The 24149-nt window shown below is 41.1% G+C and overlaps 1 protein-coding gene across 1 annotated transcript in view; it reads left to right on the top strand.

Moving 5' to 3' along the window:
• The window catches only part of insrb (insulin receptor b), a 103751-nt gene that overhangs the window by 68426 nt on the left and 11176 nt on the right, over positions 1-24149 (top strand). Inside the window, exons 3-11 of the mRNA XM_042516744.1 lie at positions 8543-8751; positions 9435-9568; positions 18725-18864; positions 19074-19218; positions 19312-19526; positions 20070-20196; positions 21639-21889; positions 22577-22744; positions 22851-23049. Coding sequence (XP_042372678.1) covers positions 8543-8751; positions 9435-9568; positions 18725-18864; positions 19074-19218; positions 19312-19526; positions 20070-20196; positions 21639-21889; positions 22577-22744; positions 22851-23049 — 1588 coding nt within the window. The remainder of the gene's footprint in view (positions 1-8542; positions 8752-9434; positions 9569-18724; positions 18865-19073; positions 19219-19311; positions 19527-20069; positions 20197-21638; positions 21890-22576; positions 22745-22850; positions 23050-24149) is intronic.

The following is a 24149-nucleotide window of genomic DNA, read 5'->3' as shown; positions in this document are numbered from 1 at the left end:
CAGACCCTGCAGACTGCTCTGGCCATTGACAATTGTTGATAAAGATCTGTTTGAAAGCTCTGGGGCTGCTGACAGTAGAAGTTTGTTTGCTTGCAGAGGTACTGCTTATATAGCGATCGATGTCCCAAAAGAGATCCTAAAAGTCAATTTCAGCCAAAACTGATCAGTCCACATTTTAGAAAAAAAACACCGACCTTGTGTGAGAGCCTGATGACAGCTGACCAGAATTTCTGATATGTCAGAAATTCATCCAACCATCTGAACTCTTGATTGGGAGCAGTTGATCGGGCCACGATCAGTCCTCGCTCCGTCCTGTACAGTGCGCAGCAAACAACACGCAACAAAAGTGAAATTCTGTCCAACTCTTAAATGAGCCGTGCTGCTCAAAAATTGGGTCAGAAACAGGCTCATTGTACAGTTAATGCCCACCTTAAGGGGAAAATATTTCTGCTCCCTCAGCAACTACTGTTGAATTGTCCTTAAGCAACACAAGAAACCTCTAATTAATTCAATTATTTTCGTGATGAAGTGCTGAAGTCTTGTCATTTTAATGACTGTTGGCAGCACTGAAGAAGTTTAAGATTTAGTTTTAGATAATGCACATTTAGGAGCCTTGTCACTGTGAGCGGGCCTTCTCTCTTTAATATAGGCAGATTGACACACACTGTTTATGTAAGCGGAGAACTAAACATGTTGAGGCAGGTATGCAGATATGTGAAAGGGGTGTGATTGTGTGCATATGTGTGACAGAGAGAGAAAACTGTGTGTGATATCTTGCTGAATAATAATGTCACTGGTGACACATAAAACAGGATTCAGCCAAATAAGTTGATGAATAAGCCGATTATGATTTCTTTGGCCTCTACATCTTTTTTTGTAAGTGAGTCCACAGACAGCGTTTTCACCGTATAGTCCTGCTCACAAAGGGCAGGTCATTGAGTTTGTGGGTGAGGGAGGTTTGCTTGCATGGAGTGAAGACCGCTGCATGAACTGTGTGTGTTTGTGTGAGAGAGAGACGAGCCCTGTTCTCTTTCAGCCAATTCCAACCATCAGTAACCCAATTTAGTCTGGGTCATTTAGCCAATAGGACACACACACATACACACACACACACAGATACTTTGAAAATCTGTTGTCAGGGTCTGACCTTTCCTTCCCCGGATGTCACTTGCTTTTATATCAGAATTTATACTAACTACAGGACCTTCTTGTTAAAATGAAGCTTTAGTTATTATCGTCCCTGTCAATACAGCGTAAACATTATTAGGTGAAAGGTCTCGATTATGCACATGCATTTGTGTAAAAAAGTCTCAGGGTTGTCAGCATGTTGCCACCTGCGCCTGCAATATACATTGTGGTCGATAAAGCCGTTGTGGATCAGTGACATGAAACAGAGCAGTAAACATCTCGGCATGGTAAACCACCCAATCTCATTACTGAGTGATGTGTGTGTTGCTGAGATGGGTCCCTGCACAAAGCTGGTCTGCATAAGACTACGTCTTGTCCAAACATTTACCGTTTTGGATTCAGGCTTCAGTGTGTGAGTCACACACGCTCTGTAAAGAGACACCATGGAGTGTCATGGTCGTCATTGTCTTGGTGACAGCTCTACAGGATTATATAAATAGAGCTGAAAGAATGGGAGGGAGATGTAGTGATACTCCACTTTCCGTTTGTTATTCTTGCACGCCATCTCGTTGTTTACCTTCTTTATTAGTAATGAATGATACACAGAGCTACTTCTGAGGAAACGCCGACTGGCAGCAATTCCCAGGAACTTATTTAAAGGTGTTGCTTTAAATCACATGACACTCTTGTTCTGAGGAAACCTTTAATAAAACCACAAGCCTGACTGTTGTATTTATGTTTCCGTTGGGAAGCTGTACAGACTGACTAGATGTCTGAGGCAGATATTGATACAGGACATCCGATAATGATCTAATGGCTGACGTCTGATTTGGCATACACATACACACAGAATCGCAAAACACAAACAAGAATTACTCAAGTCTGGTCATTTTTAGCCCACTGCACATACCTGCAGGGCTCACGGCTTCCTTTTCTCATTAGATCAACTGCCCCTAGTTTCACACAGCTTTTGTAACCGCAGTGAAATATCTTGATATTTACAAGCACACGTGAGTAAACTTAAAGACACCTCTCAGGTTCCTGTGTTTGGAAAGGTGCTTGCATAATGGCGGCTCTTTATCCGTGTGTCAATAACCCTGAGAGGGAGTGGCTGTTGCAGAGAGAGAGGAAGGGTATGACTGTTTACTTCAATTTCACCCTTTAATACAAGCGGGGAAAAGTTATTCATAAGTGAATATAAACTCTATTGAAAAAAATGTCATTCCAAAATCATAAAAATGGCAAATGATAACAGTAAAAGCTGCTGTAAGCAACCCCACTTTTTGCTGGGCAGCAGCAATTCCAAATATGTTCTTATCAATTTCACTAATATTATTCTTACTCATTGTTATTTCTCATTTATTTTTGACTCACTTCAGCAGAGAAACTTCATTCAGACTTATTTCATCTCATTGAGGACAATTTTAGAATTATTATTAGTGTAGGCCTGTTGGGTGGACAATATATTGTCCCAGAAATAATTGCAATAAACAATATTATTGTCATTTTAAAACAATTTTATGCCACTGATATAATTATAAGTTAATAGCATAATAATGTAAGTATACACTTTTAAAGAGCAATTCACTTTGGCCACCAAAGTAGTTAGGGGATGGGTTGGGCTTGAAATGATGGGAGGGGGCTATTTTGCTCAATACATCAAATAAATAAAGATAAATTAAATATACATAGGTAATGGAAATCCAACCTGCCATACATTTGAAAGTACTGTGAGAACTATTGGCTAGGTTGAAGTAAAACTTTTGCATGCATGTGTAGATAATTGTACTAAATCTGACAAGTTGAAATTTCCTTGTTTTTTCTAAGTGTTAGCAACTTCAGTAAACCAAGTTGGTCTGTCTTAACTTGATCATGACAAAGATGATTTTGTCAATGATGAAGTTAGAAGATCTGCAAGTTATGTTTTCTTAACTTGTTTAAGAAAATACAAATATGATGTACTTCAGAAAACAATTGTACAGCACTGTATACTTGTTTTACTGAAGTTGCTAAAACTTAGAAAGATTGATTTAATTAAACTTGTCATTTTGAAGTTGCAACAACTTCACACAAGCAAGTACATACAACAAAATTTGAATTAATCTATGATTAGTTATAAAGCTAACATAGATTGAGATTAATAGTTATATTTACTTACTTTTCAAGGCATTGATTATTTATAATGATATATGAATTACCTTTCCTCTCCATCATCTTTAAACTCACTCTGTTTTCCTCTACTGTTTTCCTTCTTTCTTCACCTTATTCCCCTCCACTCTTCCTCCTCTTTCACCCTTGTTTGGGCCGTTACTGTGAACACAAACAGACTTTTGCCTCAGTGCATTTGTATTTGTGAAAGTATGCGTTTGCATGCATGTATGTTGACGCTCCTTATGACAGTATCACTCTCTCCCTCCCAGCAATCAGTGTGTTTTTGTTTACACTCTCTCTCCCTCCCCCCATCTCTATCCTCGACTCTCTCAGGGCGAATGTCTTACATCAGATCACTTGAAGCATTTATAGCAAAGCTTTTGAAGCTTAGGACTCCCACCGTGGCCAAATATAGTAAACGTGAATCCAGCAGCTGTGTGTGTGTGTGTGTGTGTGTGTGTGTGTGTGTGTGTGTGTGTGTGTAAGAGGCTGTATGAGTGTGTGCGTGCATGCGTTCTCCTGAGTAAATGGCTCTGGGGTAAAAACGTGTTTGTTATTGTTCCCAGCACTTTGCCTGTAGACAACACTGCCAATTAAAGGGGAAGTTTTATGTGTTAAGAGTAGGAAGTGTTGTCGTGTGTGGCTGCACGCTATTGGCTGCCCAGCTTCTCCCATGTTCCTTCCCTGGTGACTGAGCAGCCAGGGCTCTTTACTGCCATGGCCAAATGAAAGGTAAACACAACACACCTTTGATCAGGCTTTGCATTTAAAACCCTTACTGGAACCGTGTGTGTGTGTGTGTGTGTGTGTAAGGAAGCGCCAAGCAAATTATTGAATGACACAGTGAGGTTTACACGTGTGTGTGTGTGTGTGTGTGCGCGTGTATGTGTTTGTGTCCTTAGCTTAATGAGAGATAAGCTCTCCAGGATGCTACCGTTTCCTCCTCCTCTTGTTGTTGAAGCATGAGTGAAATCATCCTTACATCCATGCCTCCTTCTCTCCATCCCCCCATCCAGCCAGCATGAAAACAAAACAAGGCGTTGTATGAATGAAAGTGGGAGGGGTTGAGTGGCCTAGAAAGGCAGGCAGGCAGATAGAGAGATAGATAGTGGTGCAGGGCAGGGTGAGGCTGTGGCGGATAGGAGGGATAGAGAAGAGGACAGTGGAGTAGGAGGAGGAGGGGATGAATGAATGAGTGAGCTGACTGGAGCATGTTTGGCATAGCAGCTAGCTTGTGTAGCTCAGCGCTAGCGTGAGCAGAATGGGGAATAATGCTGCTGCGGAAGTGCCGTTATGCTACTATAGTACTCCCTGCTGAGACTGTGTGCTGGAATTAGACAGAAAAACTAGAGAAAAAGGGTAAATATACCTCTGATTAATGAAGAATATAACCAAAAGATGAAATAAAATACGTATGATTGATTTATTGCACGTGTCTATAACATAACACGAGGATGTAAACAACAGAATTTCATGACCCTGTACTTGATGAATTTATCCATCTCTGTTTTGGCTCAGCTCCAATCATGAGCCCGTTTTAATTCATCCAAAGCAGCAACAGTAGATTCATCTTTCCTGGCATGCTGGCTGCTTGGCTGCGTCTGCCCCCTGTCTGCCCCAGCAAGGCCAGGGTTAACCCTGGGCGTCTCTCCTCCCCAACATGGAAGAGGCCATTGAATGGCTGCCTCCCCCAGTCAGCAAACACATTGGCTGAAGCCGAGGGTGGATCTGGGGCTGCAGCGGCAATCTGGCATGGATCCTCGACTGGAGCTGGATCTGCGAGCTGTCTCAGCCCTCCCTGATCTGTTATGCGATGCCGTGGTCACAGCATGTACACACACAGCAGACAGACGAGAGGGGGAGGGCTGGAGAGGAGCGATGCATTTTTCTCTGTGGGTCAGAGACGACTGTATGCAGTGGGTTTACTAGCTCATAGTAAAGAAAATGTAGTGGAGCGACCCCTGCATGAACCACCCCAGAAGGTCGCAGATTATGTTTTTTTCTGCAATAGTCATTCCTCCTCTTCGCGGTTTTGACCCCCTGTCCCTTTCGTCATTGTTCTTTTCTTTAACCTCATTATCCCACCCCTCCGCTCCCCCCTGACACAACCCCGTCTGTCCTCCCTGCTTTTACTCAGGCAGCACAATGGGCAGCCCTCCTGTGCAGGGAGGGGGTCCTCGCTGTATCCTTGGCAGTGAGAGCTCATGTGATGTCCTCACAGAGGTGGCATCCCACAAAGGCTGGCATACAGTGCCCCCATTGCACTCTTAAGCTAACAGTGTGATGCACTGCTCTAAAAATTCTTTCTTCCAATTTTGCAGCTGCCAGGGAGCCATGACATCTTCCTGATTTTAGCTTTAATAACTCAAATATCATGGGAGTTTGTCAAAGTCTTCTCTACTGCAGAATCTTTCTTGCTGTAAATTTTCACACGTAAGGGGCTCAAAGCATGGTCAAATAATCTTAAAAATGTTTGTAGGTTGTTATTTGACCTAGATCTGCTTCTTGCTCCGATGCTGTTTGGTTCAGTTAGCACATGATATCAAAGCTGACAGTATAGTGAGAAACATGGGGAGAGACGGTGATTAACACACAGGGTCATGGACAGGGAACCCAGTCGGAGGTCAGATATGGCCTAGATACTTAACTGTTGTCTTGAAAGAGTTCTAAAGCAGATGGAAAGATTGTAAAACTGATTTTCTTGGGGGTTTTCAGTATACACTGCTGACACAAGGAACCAAGTGACTTAAAAATCTAAGGTTTGATTACTGTCACTGTATATATCTGGCAGATTTTTTTTTTTTTATCAGCAAAAATGGGTTCTGTACTAAAATGAAGTTACAGTAAACTTGTACAAACCAATGGCTTATGTCGATTTCCTCCCCTGTTTGCGCCTGCTCAGTATGTGCTGTTGGTAGAAAGGTCAGTGCTTGGTATAAAGTGAGACATAATGAGTCTCTATTGGCCCTCAGACAAGGCAATAACAGCTAGTTTATTAGATCATTACAGAGTATGGGTCAAACCTGACTGCTCATCCAATCACACTTGACACTCAGGCTCTTTTACCAAATGCTCTTTCGCAATAGGTCAAATGAAACCTGACATTAGCCAGTGACATATAATGTTTAGCCAATTAGCAATTAGGGTTGTTTCCATGGCACTGCTGACTGGCGCTGCTGACTGGCGCTGCTGACTGGCGCTGCCGACTGGCACTGGCGCTGCCAACTGGCGCTCCTGGTCATCAGGCGTAAATACGCTCGCTGGTTGTCCAGTTGCATGTTTGCATGAAATTATAGCTGGAGATCATCTGATTGTGCTCTTGAATGCTCTTTAGTGTTTGTCTCATTGTGTGCTTTTGTGCAAATTAAGTGGAGATGTTCAGACAACCTTATGGGTCAGTAGCTATATTTTTTGCATAATAAAACCACAGAATGCAGACAGGAGGTCATGCAGTTGTTGTGTATATTCAACTTGTTAATATTTAAGCAGTATCACAGGAGGAGGAGTGATGTTGTACTGTATATCATCACTCATGGAAAGCCTCACGACCAATTAAATTGCTTGGTCAGGACTGACTGTTGTATAAAGCATCACAGTACAGTAACCTAGGCTAGATAGGTATATGCTTTGTTTACCTGCAGGGGCAACAAAAAGGCATTAATGTGGGGGTAAGTTTGGTTAGGGCTGCAAAGATTATATTAATTTTTCCTTAATCTGTCAGTTATTTTCTTGATTAATTAATTAGTTATGTGGTCTATAAAATATCAGTAAATGGCAAAAGTCAGTGTTTCCCAAAGCCTGAGATGACTTCATTAAATGTCTTGTTTCATTCATAACCCAAAGATATTCAGTTTACTGTCATAAAGGAGTGAATGAACCAGAAAAAAAAACATATTTGGGAAACTTGAATCAGAGAATTGTACCTTTTTTATTCTTTCAACAAATGCTCAAACTGATTAATGGCTTATCATATACATAGACAATTCATTCTGTAGTTGTCAACTAACATTAATTGTTGCAGCTTAAATTTAGGATCTTTCATAGAAAACAAAGTGGTATCACTGATGTTTCTGTGCTTTGTTATTTCTGACATTTGTTCTTTCATTGATCTTTCTCAGGGTTCCTTCAGATCCTTAAAAAGTCTTAAAAGACATTAAATTCATTTATCTAAAAATAAGGCCTTAATTGGTATCAAAATATCTTAAGTCAGTCTTTCCAAAGTCTTAAAAATGGTCATACATTGTAATTAGTAATTTATTTTTTTCTGGTGTTGCATTGTAAAATCTTAAAATAAAAATTATTTAAAAAAGAAAATAATTTACCATAATAGTAATGTGGGTATTAAAGCAATGGAATAATAGCTCACACCGAGTGAGACACACAAAATTGGTAATAAGTCACCAGTAAATGCTAGGTATTTTCCAACTCTCACCAGATCCAACTATTTCAGTGGACTAAAAAAGTAATGTTATGTGTTACAACAAATGTTTGGGCAAAATTGTTTTTAACTCCATGTAAAAAAAAAAAAAAAAAAAAGTTTGTTCGTGGTTCAGGTTGTTTTTAATTTTAATTTGACACTTTTAGTCATTGTAAAATTGGTCTTAAATTTCATCCTGAGAGACAGTAAAAAGTCTTAATTTTAATTTGCCATAAACTGTAGGAACCCTGTTTCTGTAAGGGCCAAACGTTCTTCAGTTGCAGGTTTGTAAATCCTTCCGATTGCAGTGCACCGTTCCTATTCGTCTTTAAGCAACCACAGCAACAACGCATAAAAAAGGCAACGAGGAACCACAGAGCATTGCTGAGAACACCGGTTTATAGTTCATGCAGCCATTATTCATGTGTGGGTACTTACATGCATGTGGTTCCCTCACTGCTCTCAGATCAGAGCAAACCACCACTTGGTGGCCATTTTGACCACAGGGTTTTGCGCTCTTTGCCCCTTCTTGTTTTAACATTTTGCAAGCTGTTAAATGCTAGACGGAGTGACAGAGACAAAGAGAAAAGTCCCTGCCTGCACCCAACCCTGTGCTGTTTTGTTTTAAACTCGCGTTGCTTCTTCAGGGTATTTGTTATTTGTGTTTTTGTGAACTTTGGATAAGTCCCACAGATCTCCCACTCGTCTCTAAATGCCATCAAAACCAGGAGACGATGTAAACAAAATCTTCATGGTGATGCTAGTGGGTGCCAAAATAAAACATGACTCAGTCCATGTGTATAAAACCAGATATTAACCACCTCTTTCTCCTCCCTTTCTCCTCAGTGTGCTTGGACAACTGTAAGCATGGTGCGTGCAGCCTCCAGGGCCAGTGCTGCCATGACCAGTGCCTGGGCGGCTGTTCTGAGCCAGGTAATGCAAGTAGCTGTGTGGCCTGTAGGAACCTCCAGCATGGCAACATCTGTGTGGAGAAGTGTCCTCCTGGATACTATGTCTTTAGGGGCTGGCGCTGCATCAGCTTCTCCTTCTGCCAGGTTGGTAATAACTTGAATTCTTAAGTTTATAATGTTTAGCACAAATGTAGACACAGTAATAGGGCTGAAACCGACTCAGAATTACGTCAGTCGAATCAGATTCGGCTGTTAAATATGAATATTCGATGATTCTGGGTTTTTTCCATATTAAACCCTGTTCATAAGTAATATGAACAGGGCTCAGCGGGATGTCGAAATGTGACAGTGGCATTCATGTTTTATAGTCAACAAGCTAAAGGCATTAACAACAACATTTTTTGCCATCACTAGATATCAAACAAAAGCCAGTCGTATTAAGTTGCTGTGAGCTGTAAATTCAGAAGAGAGAGGATAATGTTATTTCTGAGCCCTACATTGCAGTGTTTCTTCCGCTGTGCCACTGCATCACATCTGCTGCATCATGTCAACGTCTACCATACCACAGAGCGCTCACTGCGCAGCAAAATCTGGGGACCAAATGTCCCAAAACGTACACTGCACAGCACACTGACTATAAAACAAACACCCAAAAACCAAACAAAAAATGACTGCTTGACTTGAAGCTATCTCAGTCGACCAAGGGGTCTCCGGTTGATGATTCTCCGCTTTTAAAGGGGCAGCCGTACACAGTAAGCAAAATATACTGGTGCTGAAATATGTGTTTCATGTATGTGTGTGTGTTGTTGTTTTTTTTTTAAATCCAGGAGCTCCACAACCAGTGCAGGCAGACTAAGAAGTTGAACCAGGACCGGGAGCCGGGCTGCTTTGAGTACGTCATCCACAATGGAGCCTGTATCCCAGAGTGTCCTTCTGGATACACCACTATCAACTCCACTGCGTACGTCTGTCACTCACACACACACACACACACACACACTCACACCTTTAATGCCACCATAAACACTGCTGTGTTATTGATGGGGGCCATCATTACATGATCAGAGATGTAACTGTCACCCACAACAAATCATCGCTCTGCAACTTCAGCAGAGCAAGTGGATTGTGGTCACTCAACACACTCAATAACAGCTGCACACAAGAGAGTGTAATGTCTGGAAGTTGATCAAACACAAAGGTAGGAGTATTTTTCCACGATGGAAAGAGAGCAGAGGTGCAAAGAAGAGGGCAAAATATCATCTGCTCCTCTGTTTGCCTCATTGTCATACGTAAGCAGCGCTGTGTAGCTGTTAAAACATGCAGGTTTACAATTCAGCGCAGTATCAATTAATAGCCCCCAAGGCAGACCACTTCTTATTATTCACTATAAGGTTGGCTGTATTTTCTGTTAATCTCTGCAGTATTCAGAAAAGGGCCACAAAAATCATAAAAATGTGAAACACACCAGACTGAGGCATTAGGGGATAATTGTCTGTTAAGGAATGATTAAAATATAACATCTAAATAACATTATATATATTTATTTGTTTTTTGATTGTTAGCCTGCTTTTGTAAAAACTTGATTGATGCAGGTAATTTGCTGTCAGTAGTACTTCATACATTGATTTTAATAGTAATCTTATTTCATCTGAATCTTCAGTTGTATGAATCACAACATAAGCAGAATATCATATGAATAAACAAAAGCTGATAGCTTTAATGTGTTTTAGTATTAAAATAATATACTCGGTTGCACCAAATACAGAGTTGCCATATAGGCATAAGACTGCATAATGTCATATGCAAATAAGTCCTCTAATCTCAGTTGCCATAAATGAGTTCCTGGTGTGTTTTCACAGCCTCCATCACATTCTGTTCTCAGTGATTACACAGCTGCATCAAGTCAAAGCCTTCCCAATCTGACATTAAAGAACAAATAGTTGTCCACAGCAGTTTAGAAAAGTTTTTTTAATAGCCTCATACACAGATTAAAGCCATGAACTTCATTTAATCAAACTGGATTTTGTGCTGCATAAAAAAATCAGTCTTTATCAGGATGGAGCAATGTCTCTAATCATGCTAAAGTGTTGATTATTTTGGAAACAGCGTACAAGGGTGCAGTGGGGTGAAATAATGTGCCTGGGTCTTTATGCACCCAATAGCCAATTATTTTCTTATTGAAAGGATTATTCGGTAGGAACCTGAGCTCAACTTTACAGTCTGTCTGGGACCTGTTTAGTTAGTCTGGTTGAGGAGTTCACATGAGATTATTTCATGTGAAAAAAAGCAAATTAGTAATAAGAATTGTTGTTTAATATTCAGGATTTCATGGATGTATTTAGACCCAGTTAGGGTAACAAGCCTGTGCACTTACAGGGCTGCATGAGGTAGCAGTACAGCTCAGTGTTTAAGGTGGTTTTAACGACACAGGTGAAAGATCAAAGATCCAAATCCCTGTTAAAGACATTCGTCCTTAAGCACACAGAACCTCTCATGTTATTGTGAATTCCCCCTGGATTAAAGTGTCAGCCAGGTGCCGCAAATGTAAAAGCAACATAAAAAAAATTCTCTGGACCTCACCTGGTTTCTGTTTAGCACACAGTTTTGTCTGCATGTGCAACAAGCGAGGGCATGACCTTATTTAGCATTCTTACTTGTAGTAAACATGAGTAGAGGAGCGTCTCCTACTTCCTCATCTAGTGTGAGTAGCTGTTGCTAAATGATGAGGACACAGATTTGTTTTAGGCCAAGCATGTATTTTGAAACAGCTGCTATTTGCATGCTTTAAAAACACATACATACTCTAGGTGTGGGCAATGGAGATAAAACATTTTCTGGTACAAACAAGTTGCATATAACTAGGGTCTAGAATGAACTTTTTTTTTGTCTGCCAAGGTGGCAGGAAAGTTTTTTTTTTTGTCGGCCACTCAGAAATTTAATCTGCCAATTTTAAAATCTTCGTACTAAATGAAGGAATAACATTTAGTTAATTTAGATATCATTTAATATAATGAACATGTCATACAATGTTTGATATATTTACACAAAAAACATTTCATGCATCGTAAATATGAGTGTTGGAATTACAGCGTGGATTTTAGGTCACCCTATTTCCATGCATGAGGGGTGGGAGGGTACTGTACACACACACACAAAAAAAATAGTCGTGCACATCCAAAAAACGTTTAAGGCAGGTGCTGGACTAATAAAAGAAAGCAAAATTTTTAAAAAAGTCTTTACACTGTTGCTCCCTTAAGGGCAATTTATTAGTATATCTGCAAGTGATGTTTTAAAATAATGCTCTTGGGTTGGGGTTGGGGAACTGTACACACACACATGTGCCTGTCTACATGCAGAAATGTACAATATTACATTTCAACTCATACAGACCACTTGACAACTTTACTATCAATTTCTTCTCTGCTCCAATCGCCAACAGCTGTGTGCTGTGAGCACATCTCTGTCACTCTATCTCACTCACTACGCTCGGAGCTATTCCTTTATGCGAGATTGATACAAGAGGTAGTGAAGTAGGTACAGTAAGTAGTAGTAGTACAGTGCAGTATGGTTGCAGCAGTAAGGTGGTTTCAAGGTTTACCATGATATGAGAGTTGACAGTTTTCATATTGTGTACATTTACTTATGTACGGAATTGATGAAAAGTTATGGTTAAAGTGATAAGGCATGGAAAGTAGGATTTTACGCATCTTATTTTTCTGACATTGCATAGCAAAATCACAAATGAAACAATAGTTCAAGATAATGAAGAAAAACTCACCTTGCATTCATGTCACCAATAAGACAGTACAGTAAATATTTAGGCAAAATTCTACATGATTTTAAGCAATTGGTGTCAGTCCATGTTTTGTTTTTTTTTTTCCTTTTGTTCTGGTTATCTTCAATTTCATTACGAGTGGCTTTGACGAAGGCTTCAAATGTTTTAAAGCCCACTTGCCTTACCTCACACTTGTATTTTAGTTATTTTTGAAAGAGAGACTTTAGAGAATATAGTTCTGTAAAAATGGTTTCAGCTTTCAATTATAGTAATAAAACGTGTTCTATCTAATGAAAAACCAGGTTTTCATTCCTTTAGGGGTCATTGTAACTGATAATAACAATAACAATTTTGTGATACCGTGAAACCCATTACTTTTTAAGACTGTTATCCTAACGTTAAAATCTCATACTGTTGCAAACCCAGTTTTCCTGTTGTGCATTTTTCTGGCGATTTTACCAGTCATTACCAACAATTTATTGGCATTTGGTGTGTGGCAGTTGCTTAATTCAGACTGTGCATGTAACACTCTTGTTGTCTATTTGTGGTTAGGTGAATCTGACTGAACAGGAGCTGCCAGTTCATTAAAAAATATTATCATATGCCAAGTCACATACCAAGAAGTAGTAGTCTTGTGTGTTTGAAGTATGACAGAATTCTTCACTTAGTACGTGACCAATTTTTGTTGGTGTGAAGATGGATAGCGACATTAGTGGAGTGTGGAGAAGGAAGAAAGATGGAGAGCGAGTTAAAAAGAAGCACAGAGAGGTGTATTTCTCTGAGTTTGTTCTAATAAGAGCAGGTTGTGTGCTGCATCGCTTGAAGCCGCAGGTGGCTGGATGATTGATGGTGTTTGTGTGTTTCTGGTATACCTGTGTACGTGCATGTTTTTGCGTATACGTGTGTTTGTGTGTGTGTGTGTGCGTGCGTGCGCGTCCATGCATTGGAGTGTTTGTGTGTGCCGAACGTGTTTGTGACTACATTAGCTCGTTCCCAGTAAAGCGTTTGGTCGGGTTGCTTTTTCCAGGTGCAGGCAGGGGGAACTCTCCTCTGTGTCCAGATAGAGAGAGGATTATATGTATACAGAGATATATTTATTAGGTAAATAACACACGCTCAAGTGCACAGAGCTTTAGTACACCCAGCGGAAATAGTAAGGAAATTTCAACACAACACGACTTTCTCCAAAATGTATCTTGTGTGTGTGTGTGAGAGAGAGAGAGATTGACTCTCCCTTGCATGCTGCCAGCCTGCAGGGATTATCAGGTGCTTAGACAGAAAAGAACATTGCTTTAAGTCTCAGTCATACACCCTGAGGCACAAGGCAGAAAGGCATCCTTTGTATGTGTTTGTTTATGTGTACGCCTGCGTATAGATGTATGTGTGCACACATTATGTGATAAACAAGACTTTTCTTTTCGTTGGTATTCTGACGCAGTCGCAACATCATGGCTTCTGTGCATCTGTTTTGCTGCTGGTTTGGTCAGAGCAAGAACAAGCGTCATCACAGTGGCTTAGCCTGGCAGAAGCTACTCCCAGACACACACGCAGACAGCCAGGCAGACGACACACATTGTATATATGAGTACACGCACGCACGCACACACGCATGCATGCACGCGCGCGCACACACACACACACACACACACACACACACACACATACACACACATACACACACATGCGCCATGAGGATTGTAGGGGAAAAGGTTTGCATTTTTTTTCCTGTAGCACTTTTTCTAAGTTAAAATGCATATTTTCCACTTCCTTTCCATTTTTTCAACATTTGAAGTAGGCCTAGATCATTTAAACTTTTAAATTGCCAAAAAAAGTAAATGATGTCAGTTCATGTTTTTTTTCCACCAGTTTTTGTGAATTGTAAAATTCGTCTTAAATTTTATTCAGAGTGGCATGTCCTAAATCTAATTTGTCTTAAGCTTTAGACCTCTGTTTTACATATAGTAATCTACTATAATACTAAACTGCACATTTTAGGCATTTACAGTAGAGTCCGACTGATATATGAGTCAACTGATAATAATGGCCCATCACAGATATATAGGCATCGGCTTTATATTGTCTGACATGCACAACATGCCAAGTTTATTTTTTAACAGAACATACTGTAATTCAGAGTGAGTAAATTACCAATACAGTTTACTGTTTTAGTGCACTAATCAACTTTTTGACAATAAAGTTTATTGTCAAACTAAAAAAATCCCGCCTCCATTACATATCTTTGTCGAGTATTTGTTAACTTAGAAAAAGACTCCTGTGCACCCTTAATCTTGCAAAAATCATTTTTTGAATGAGATTTTTCAGCACTACCTTCATCAGGCAAACTTCTGCTTGCTCCTCTCCTACGCACCTGTTTGGAAAGAGATATGCAAAGTTTTCTTTTGTTACAAGTATTTGATAACCAAATCAGAGGGATAACTGCATTGCATAACTGCATATATATATAATATCGGTTGATATATCAATATTGAATTTTTTTTACTGACCAACATCGGTATTGACATTGGTCCAAAAAATCCTGAATCAGTCAGGCTCTAATGCACATGTATCCTTCATTTGGATTCATTTTTTTACTGTGTCTGTTTTGTTTCTTCAGACAGGTAGCTGTCCCCTCTTGACATTTTGCCGTTACTACTGAAAAGCATTTTCTCATCTTTCCTGGACGCTCTGACAGCACAGTAGTACAACACAGTGTGTGTGCGTGTGTGTGTGTGTGTGTGTGTGTGCGTGTGTGTGTGTGTGTGTGTGTGTGTGTGTGTGTGTGTGTGAGTGAATGAGTGCACTTGGTCTGGTTCCGCCAGGCCTGGGCCCAAAACCAAACCCAAGCGTCAGCTGCGGCCTCTGTAGATGGTTCTAGCAGACCCTGGAGCTCGAGTCACAGAGTTCAGCTGGACAGATAAACACTGTCCCTTTAAGAGCTGCTGTTGGACCCAGCCTGTCTGCCTGTGTGTCTGTGTTTTTCAGTACAACTGCCCAAAACATTCTCTCTTTCTACACTGCAACTAGAGCATTACTTTTGAGAAGCTGAATATACGATTTTCCATGTGGGAGAAACAGAGAGAGACACACACAGAAAATCTGTTTTTTTTTTTCTCACTGTTGTTTTGAGAGATCATTACAGTGTGTTTCCACTCACCCAGAAGTCATAGAGCGGAAACAATGATTTGGCTTCTGATTGATGTGAATTATTAAGAGCTTGATAAGATGGAAACTAGGAGAGCCAGGTGTGTAACGGTTCATTTAGATCGCTCAGGGTGGATAGGAAAAGCCAGACAAGGACCAAAACGACACCCCTTGGACTCAATGTTTCATGTCACCATGGTGAATGGCGTCTATAGCACGGCCTGGCTGTTTAGGGGAAAAGCAGGGGCACGATTTGGGTAAGAATGTGTGTACTTGTGTGTGTGTGCTTCCTGGAGAGGGGGATTATAATAAGAGTTGCATAAACATAGAATTAAGTCGGGGTGAGCTTACAAATAGCAGTTCATGCAGAGCTTGCATGGTCCCTGCAGCGAACAACAGCATCCTTTGTTAGCTGTTCCCCGGGCACAGGGGCTGCTTTAAAAAGGTGCCTGTTAAGGCTGCTGTTTGATGTCTTTGTCTCCTTGACTTTGAGTTTTGAACCCTTGATTGGACTGTCTCAAAATCCATTCTACTGAACCACTGTCATCCCCTGCCCCCTTCTGATCTGTGGATGCATTTTTTTCCAAGACAACTTTGACTCAACGCTCTTGTTGCACAGCCACCTCACATCAGAGCAGCACCTTGAAAAAACATTGGTGAGTGGGGAAAGCTATCACTCAGCAGTGTAAAAAGTGTTATGTTGAGGCTGTGCCACCGACCAACTGAAGAGCAGCATTTTAGTTTATGTCTTAGGCAGACCTTTGTGGTTAGGGATGTCAAAGCTGGAAGTGGAATTAAAGAGAGGGATTATGTTCTTTCGAGAGCGCTTCAAAAAAAAAAGTGCTCATTTGTGAATGAAGCATCGGGTCCCCTTTCTTCTGGTGGCGTGTACCCGGCTGCTCGCTAGACAAGGCTTGCCTTTTGTGAATGAATTTCCTGAAAGGCAGCACTATCAAGGCCTCATTAGTCAGTGTATGTGTGTATGAGATTACGTGCACAAGCACATGTTTGCAGGGAGAGGACGCCACTCATGGAGCTGAGAGAGAAAAACAGAGGAATGCCTGTTGGGAGCTGCAGCTGGTGTTTCAGTCATGTTTTTGTTGTCTGTTATTGTGCTGTGTGTGTGTGTGTGTTGTATGTGCGACAGACGTAATTGAAGAAAAGGACGGGAAAGCGCTCTCCTCTATCCCTCAGTGCTAATAAAAATGAAGGAGGCTCAGATGTGGATGAGAGATTGAGTAATCTAATTCCACTCCTAAAAGCCTATGGATTCATTATGGGACTTATCCAATTAATTGAGAGAATTATACAGATTCACCTCTGAATACATCAGCTCATTCATTGAATTGCAAGGCTCTGTCTGATTGTCTCCCATTTGAGATGATCAGCTCGAGGGCCCCTACATTTTAGCAAATAATTCATGCATCTTGCTACCGCTTCGGTTATTAAAGTGTTTGTTATTTGATGTTTAGTGAAGTCAAATAAATTATGTGCTTTTAAAGATATAATTGTGACTTTTTCATATTAAAATGTCAAGAAAAGACCAGACTAATGGTTTGACTTTATGAGTTGTGTATATACATTATCCCAAACATTTCTGACAGTGTTCAAACTCAAAGAAATATCTATTTTATTTTTAATTATTTTTTTAGGCTTTCTATTCACTTTATTTGATAGGACAGACTTTAGAGTCAAAGGGGGAGAAAGAAGGGTAGACAGCAAAGGGCAGAGGTCGTACTCGAACCCCAGGCTGCTGTGGCAAGGACATGTCCCTGCTGTACCAGGTGAGCTGCTGGGCATCTCAGAAATCTGTAATTTTAATCTCTGAAGCGGTCTGTGTCATTTGGTCACCATCTCCTGTCAGTGGCGATCAAATGACACATTTGTGTTGTCTGCAAGAAGCTGTCATGAAGTTTTCTGTCAGTTTTGAGCCATATTTCTACAGTACACTTTTTGGATCTTGGTTGTTTTTTGATTTAAGTTTTAACCAGATGAAGGGTTTTTATCACAGGGACATCTAGAACTGAAGTTATCAGGGAAAAAAGCTGAGCAGACATTGATGGCAGCTTGCCTTTAACCCCTGCCATGCCAAAGTGCATTGGAGAAACACTGATTATTAGCTTGAAACATATTTATTCAATGTTTTTACTGGTTCAAATCACTGGTCTGGTTTGTTTTGGTGAGGAAGAGACCGCTGCAGATAATTTGTCTCCTGGTAAAAACCTGAATGTGTGTATTTTAAGTTATCAAAGAAGAAAGATGAGCACGCATTAGCAGGAGCTGAGCTCGACATGCTGAACAGCGTTGCAGAAACACAGATTTAAACGGGAAACTGCTTTGTTTTGTGTTTTTACCAGTTTTAATAACCTGTTGTGTTTGTTTTGGAGAGGAAGAGATAATTCGGCTCCTGGTAAAAACAACAAGCGCTGAAGGAATCCTAACAGAAGAAACTGACTGCAGTGATGGCATTGCTTTGACTTTTGTTATTGTTATTTTTGCAATTACAGATTGTACTTTTATTATGCATATTTATTATATTTGCCTCATATAGAAGGCAGAAAACATTAGAAACACGAGGTAAAAACAGAGTGGGCACACCACAAATTCAAATATGAAATCAGAATGTTACCTGCATCTACAGATCCAAACAAGCAGTAGAAGAAATATATCTCAGTTGAATTCCACTAAACAGATTCAGCCTTGTTATTTGAAAATGCTGTGTCATTCCTGGTCCCAACCCACGCCACACCAGCACGTCAATGAGCATTCCTGCCTCTTATCATTCAACTCTGCGTCATTCCTGTTCTGATATCTACACACAGAAACATTCATGGTATTTTTTTTCCCTCACTGAAAAACCAGTTTGTTGTTAACTTCGCATTGCTCTGCGATATTACTGTGACTCCTCCAAGTGTCACTGAGCTTGGCGTGTTTTGGAACTATTGTGACATCAGTTGTCAGCTCTTAGTAGCCTCGCAGCCTCGAGTTGTTTTGTAGCTTTGGAATGTATCAAGCACAACGATCTCTTTCTGATCAAATGCATGTAATGTTCTTGCTTATCTGTATTGATCTGCATCGATTAGATTCTCTGCCTGTCGTATCATCAGCCAGTGATTATTGAATTAGCACACACGTTGCTTTTGTGTGTTTGTGTGTGTGTTTGGTTGATGGGTCTAATCTGTGTGCACTCTCTTTCTGCAGGTTGACCTGTTCACCTTGTGCAGGCCTGTGTCCTAAACTGTGCGTGGGAAATAAGACAATCGACTCTGTAAATGCAGCCCAGGACTTGAGAGGCTGTACTGTTCTCCACGGCAACATGATCATCAAGATTCGAGGAGGGAGTGAGTCCTACTACACTGCAGCACCTGCTGGGCCTCATGTAGAGGCCCTGTCTGTCTCCTTCTCCCTTCATCACTCTGTGTTTCTATCTTTATTAGGACTAGTCATATCATTTGTGTCTATGCACCTGTACATTTGATGTGTGTTTGTCTAACCATATGACTATTGACCTTCTGGCTATCTTTTTGACCAAATGTCCATCTCCCTGCAGATAATATTGCAGCTGAGCTGGAGGCTAGTTTGGGCCAGCTTGAGGAAATCACAGGCTACCTGACTGTTCGCAGAGCCTACGCCCTTGTCTCTCTCTCCTTTCTTCGCAAGCTACGAATTATTAGGGGAGAGCATCTTGAGGGAGAGTAAGTATTTTATCCTTTCTTTCCACCCCCAGGTACATTTAAACAAACAGTGTGTGTTAATATCTTTATCTGTCTTCGCTCTGTCTCTCCTAGTACCTATGCCTTCCATGCACTGGACAACCAGAACCTGCGTGAGCTGTGGGATTGGTCCAAGCACAATCTGACCATCCAGCGTGGTCGTATGTTCTTCCACTACAACTCCAAGCTTTGCATGTCTGAAATCAAAAAGATGGAGGAGGTAACTGGAACCAAGGAGCGCAACCAAAAGAACGACATCGCTGTACGCACCAACGGGGACCAAGCCTCATGTAAGGGAACCAGACCATCATCATTTGATGTTAACCACTTTACACTTATGCACTTATATAATACTTAATATTTATTCTAGCTATTTTCATGCTTTCAGTCCAAAAATAGTCACATTTCTTTCCGTCGAAATAGAAAAATGTTCTGTTACTTTGCTTTTACTACCCCAACATTGCTACTTTTATCTCTTAAAACTGAGTGCATGTATCACTCATCAGTTTGCTAGATGTATAGTTTACTATTGCACTGAAACATTGTCAGTATGTCAACTGCAGAGCAGCTTGAAAGCAGCCGAGTGCGAATAAAATAAAATACTGTGCCTATATAGACAGTTTTCTCACTCTATGTAATGTGCATTTTTCAAGTCTAAGTTTTATGTGTAAGCTCATAGAGATTTTTGCGCAGAAATGCTGCTTATATCTTTGGTTTTAACCATTATGATGTGATTGCCTGTACCTCAGAAGCAGTGGGGTGTTTGATGTTCTAATGTTCATTAGCTCTTCTACCAAAGGCATGTGCTGAGCATCGTCTGTGTCGTTCCTTAGGTGAGACCAAGCTGCTGAAATTCACCGTGATCAAGACCTCATCAAATATGATTATGTTGAAGTGGGAGCCCTTCTGGCCTTTGGACTTCAGAGACTTGCTGGGCTTTATGGTTCTCTACAAAGAGGCGTAAGTATCTTGACCAGTCAGGGGATTTCCCTGCATCATAGCACAAAAAAAATTTATTGCAAAATAAAATGACAGCAGTTTATCACAATAAGCAAACATTATGATTGACCTTTGCTGATCTCAGCTTTTGATGCTGTCAGTGGTATTTTAATCGAAAAATAACAAGATTTAGTTGGTTTTCATCCTAAATCAGTGGTGGGACATCCGTGTTCATTTGTGGCTTTAAACAGGGTTCCCACCGTCATGGAAAACCTGAAAAAGTCGTGGAATTTTACAATCACATATTATTGGCCTGGAAAAGTGATGGCATTGGTAAAAATCACTGAAAGTTTGGAAAAGTCATGGAAATTTTTATGTGTAAATTTGTTACAATAATCTTCTTTGGATAATCTTTCACATAATGTACCCTAAAGCCAAATTTATTTACTGAAGCCGTTGATGTAACGTTGCAATAATATGCACTAATGTGTGACGTTTTGTCAATGTTGGGCTGTTGTTGAGCGTCTACCGCAATAGTTTTTGGGGTGTGTCCCATACCATTGGCACTTGTCGACACCAGCTTTTTTCCCGCTGATACAGCATGTTGAATCGGAGATGGCATAGTCCATGACTGAATGAAATCAACTTTTTGGCTTAGACACAGGCGACATGAGAGGATGCAAGAGTTGACCTTTGTTACCACGAGTTCTTTGATGTCGGTCTGGTTAAGATTTTCTCAGGGATCCCACAAGGGTCCATTCTTGAACCTTTGCTTTTTAATTTGTACATATCCTATCCTATCATATTACTGATATGACACACAGCTGTGTTGTGATGGTCTTAGTCCTAAAGCGTGCTTGTAAACTGTATCAATATAAACAATTTAATGTCATGAACTCTTTTACAGCTGAATGAAGACAAGGCTGAGATACTAGTAGGCTCAAAAAACCAGAGACATATGTATGTAGATGCATTCACACTTAGAATCAGTTACTCTGGAGTACAGAGACCACGTCAGGAGTTATTTTTGAACTCCTCTTTGAAAGTCATGTCAGTAACGCAACCAGTACAGCTTGTGCTCTCTGCAGTGCACATCTAAAGGTAGAGGATGGTGACTCTGAGAGGCTGCTTTAATCACAACCAGGTTAGACAACTGTAGAGAAAGAAACAAAAAGAAGACTAACTCGTTTAGACCGCAGTAGCCCTTACGGAAACATAAAACCCAACACATTATTCCTTTACTTAAATCACTTCAATTGCCCCCAGTTCAATATAGAATCAGTCTCAAAATGCTACCTATAGTCTTTAAAGCACTTAACTGTTTTGCTCCCCAGTATATGTGTACTAAAATGTGCTCTAAATAAAAATTGCATTACCTTGCCAAACAAACTCTGTCGGTACTTCTCACTGTTATTTTCTAGCTGTTGATCCATTCTCTCTGATCTTCTCTCCATCTGCTTCAGGCCGTATAAGAATGTGACAGAGTTTGATGGTCAGGATGCGTGTGGCTCAAACAGCTGGGCGATCGCTGATGTTGAACCTCCAAATCGTTCCTCGGAAAGCAAGAAGGCAGAGGATCCGGGGCACCTGATCCGACCTTTGAAGCCCTGGACTCAGTATGCCATTATGGTCAAAACTCAACTGTCTGCCTCTGATGAGCACCAGGTTCAGGGAGCCAAGAGCGAGATCATCTACGTCCGCACCAATGCCTCCAGTGAGTTATACAAGGACGTTCTGAAAATATGTGAGACTGTTTCACTGTAGAGAAAATCTGCCTTCACAATTAAATGATGAATTAATTATACAGAATCAAAATGTTTGGACTTTGACTAAAAGGTATTCTGTGGAGTTTTCTTGTAAACAAACACAGTTATGTTTAAATTTAGTCTTTCTCACCCACACACATTTTGTGTTTCCTTAAGGCAAAACAAACAGCCTGAATACATTTCTTTATTCATAAATCATAAGCAACGTTTTCTGCATATTTTCAACCCTGCATTGTTTACATCTACTTGCTTGATAGCAGTCTTTCTCCTCCCCACTTTTCCTGTCTGCAAAAACACCACTGCAGCAATCATTTTATCCTCTGTTGTGACAATGCTGAGTTAAACAGCAGAAATTCAGTTCTACAAATTAATCTGCCAGTAATTGCATGTTTGCATGCTTTTGATTGGCCACCACGGAGCCTTACTGGTTGACCAAAGTTTAGCAGTGTTGATCTTTTTTACCAGATTACCCTGCAGTTTTCGGGCGAAGCCCTCTGCTGCGTCTCCAGGCTGGCTACATTGAAATCAATAAGGGGCTGCATTTTTTCAAACTGGACTAAAGTCAGTCTGAACATGGCCTCAGGTCATATAGCCCCAATAAAGTCCTGACTGTCATGTTTCTCTACCCCACTCAGAACCCTCCGTGCCTCTGGACCCCATCTCCTCCTCCAACTCCTCCTCTCAGATCATCCTGAAGTGGAAGCCTCCCAACAGTCCCAATGGCAACATTACCCATTACCGCGTCATCTGTCGTAAGCAGGCTGAGGACAGCGACCTCTACAAGTTCGACTACTGCCTACAAGGTCAGTATCCACGGGTTGATCCATTCATTTCAAACTGCTGAGATACTGCTCACTCACTTCACATTTTTTCCTTTGGTTTTCCCTCACGCCCATTTCTCCTCCCCAGGAATGAAGCTGCCGTCTCGTACGCCGACCCACTTGGACGGCGAGGATGAGCAGAAGTGGAACCAAACAGATGAGCCCACCTCAGGGGGCAGATGCTGCGCCTGCCCCAAGACAGACAACCAACTGAAGAAGGAGCAGGAAGAGATAGAGTACCGCAAGACCTTCGAGAATTACCTCCACAATGAAGTCTTTGAGAGCAGGTACACTTCCTGGAAAAAAAAAGTAAAATATTCCGTCTGAGCGACATCTCGATCATCATTAGAAGCTCCCGCTACACAACAACAGCACTTTGGTCTAAACTTCTGATGAACTTTGTTTATACATTCAAAATTCAGTTAATTTATCGTCACCATGCGTAGCACCAACTAGAGCTTCTTGCTTTGTTAGTTGCTGTTTGTGGCAGCGCAGCAGCAACACTGGAGCCCCTCTATCCAGCCAGAATCCATCACTCCTCCTTTGTCCCAGCCACCATGGTGTCCGTCTCAAAGCTCCGTGCCAACTCTGTCTCATCCATCCGTGTGTGTGTGTGTGTGTTTTCATGTTGGGGTGGGGGCTGTAGACCCTTGTTTTTGTACAGGGCACTACTGTGGGGGGCTTAGGGTGGGAGGTGCTGATTGTCTGGGCCACAGTGCCCCTACCCTCTCCTCTGACACACACACACACACACACACACACACACACACACACACACACACACAGTCTCTCCCGCTGTTGCATTTTACCTGAAATTAGCCAGTAAGGAAGGAGATACTTACTTAGTGAAGACTGCCATTTGGACGCACACAAAAACACTCAAACTCAACACACACCTCAGCTGGATTTTGAACCCATGCTGTTGAATCGGCCAAGGTCAGCTATATACAATGAAGTACACAAAGAACTCCTCGTGCTCTCTTTTTCCATCACGCAAAGGGATACAGGAAGTTTCGTTATTTTTTCTCTACCTGAGCAAGTATCGGTTCAGCATTAGCCACACTTCCTTGTGCAGTGAAGAAGAGACTTCAGTGCAGCAGCTTGGGGTGAAGTGCTCCACTCAAGGACACTTACTAGTGGTTACTTTTAAAGGAAAGAAGATAGTTAACCAGTTTATAGACAGCCCTAACATGGAGGTACACTACAGGTCTTTTATGTCTTAATTGGTTGAAGTTCACGGCCTTTGTGGGAGGCGTACTCTGATAACCCCTGAGAGTAAAGTGGACTTGCCCATTGGCACCACCCAGTGTTGAGGGTTGGTAGCTCTTCCAGCAGGGCAGTCGCATTTGTGGAGAAATGTCATGCAGTCAGACTTGCTACACACTGT

Source organism: Plectropomus leopardus, chromosome 3 (assembly GCF_008729295.1).
Source record: "Plectropomus leopardus isolate mb chromosome 3, YSFRI_Pleo_2.0, whole genome shotgun sequence".
NCBI classification, from domain to species: domain Eukaryota; kingdom Metazoa; phylum Chordata; class Actinopteri; order Perciformes; family Serranidae; genus Plectropomus; species Plectropomus leopardus.
Note: the sequence above shows the minus strand (reverse complement) of the source record. Positions and strands in the feature narration are given on the sequence as shown.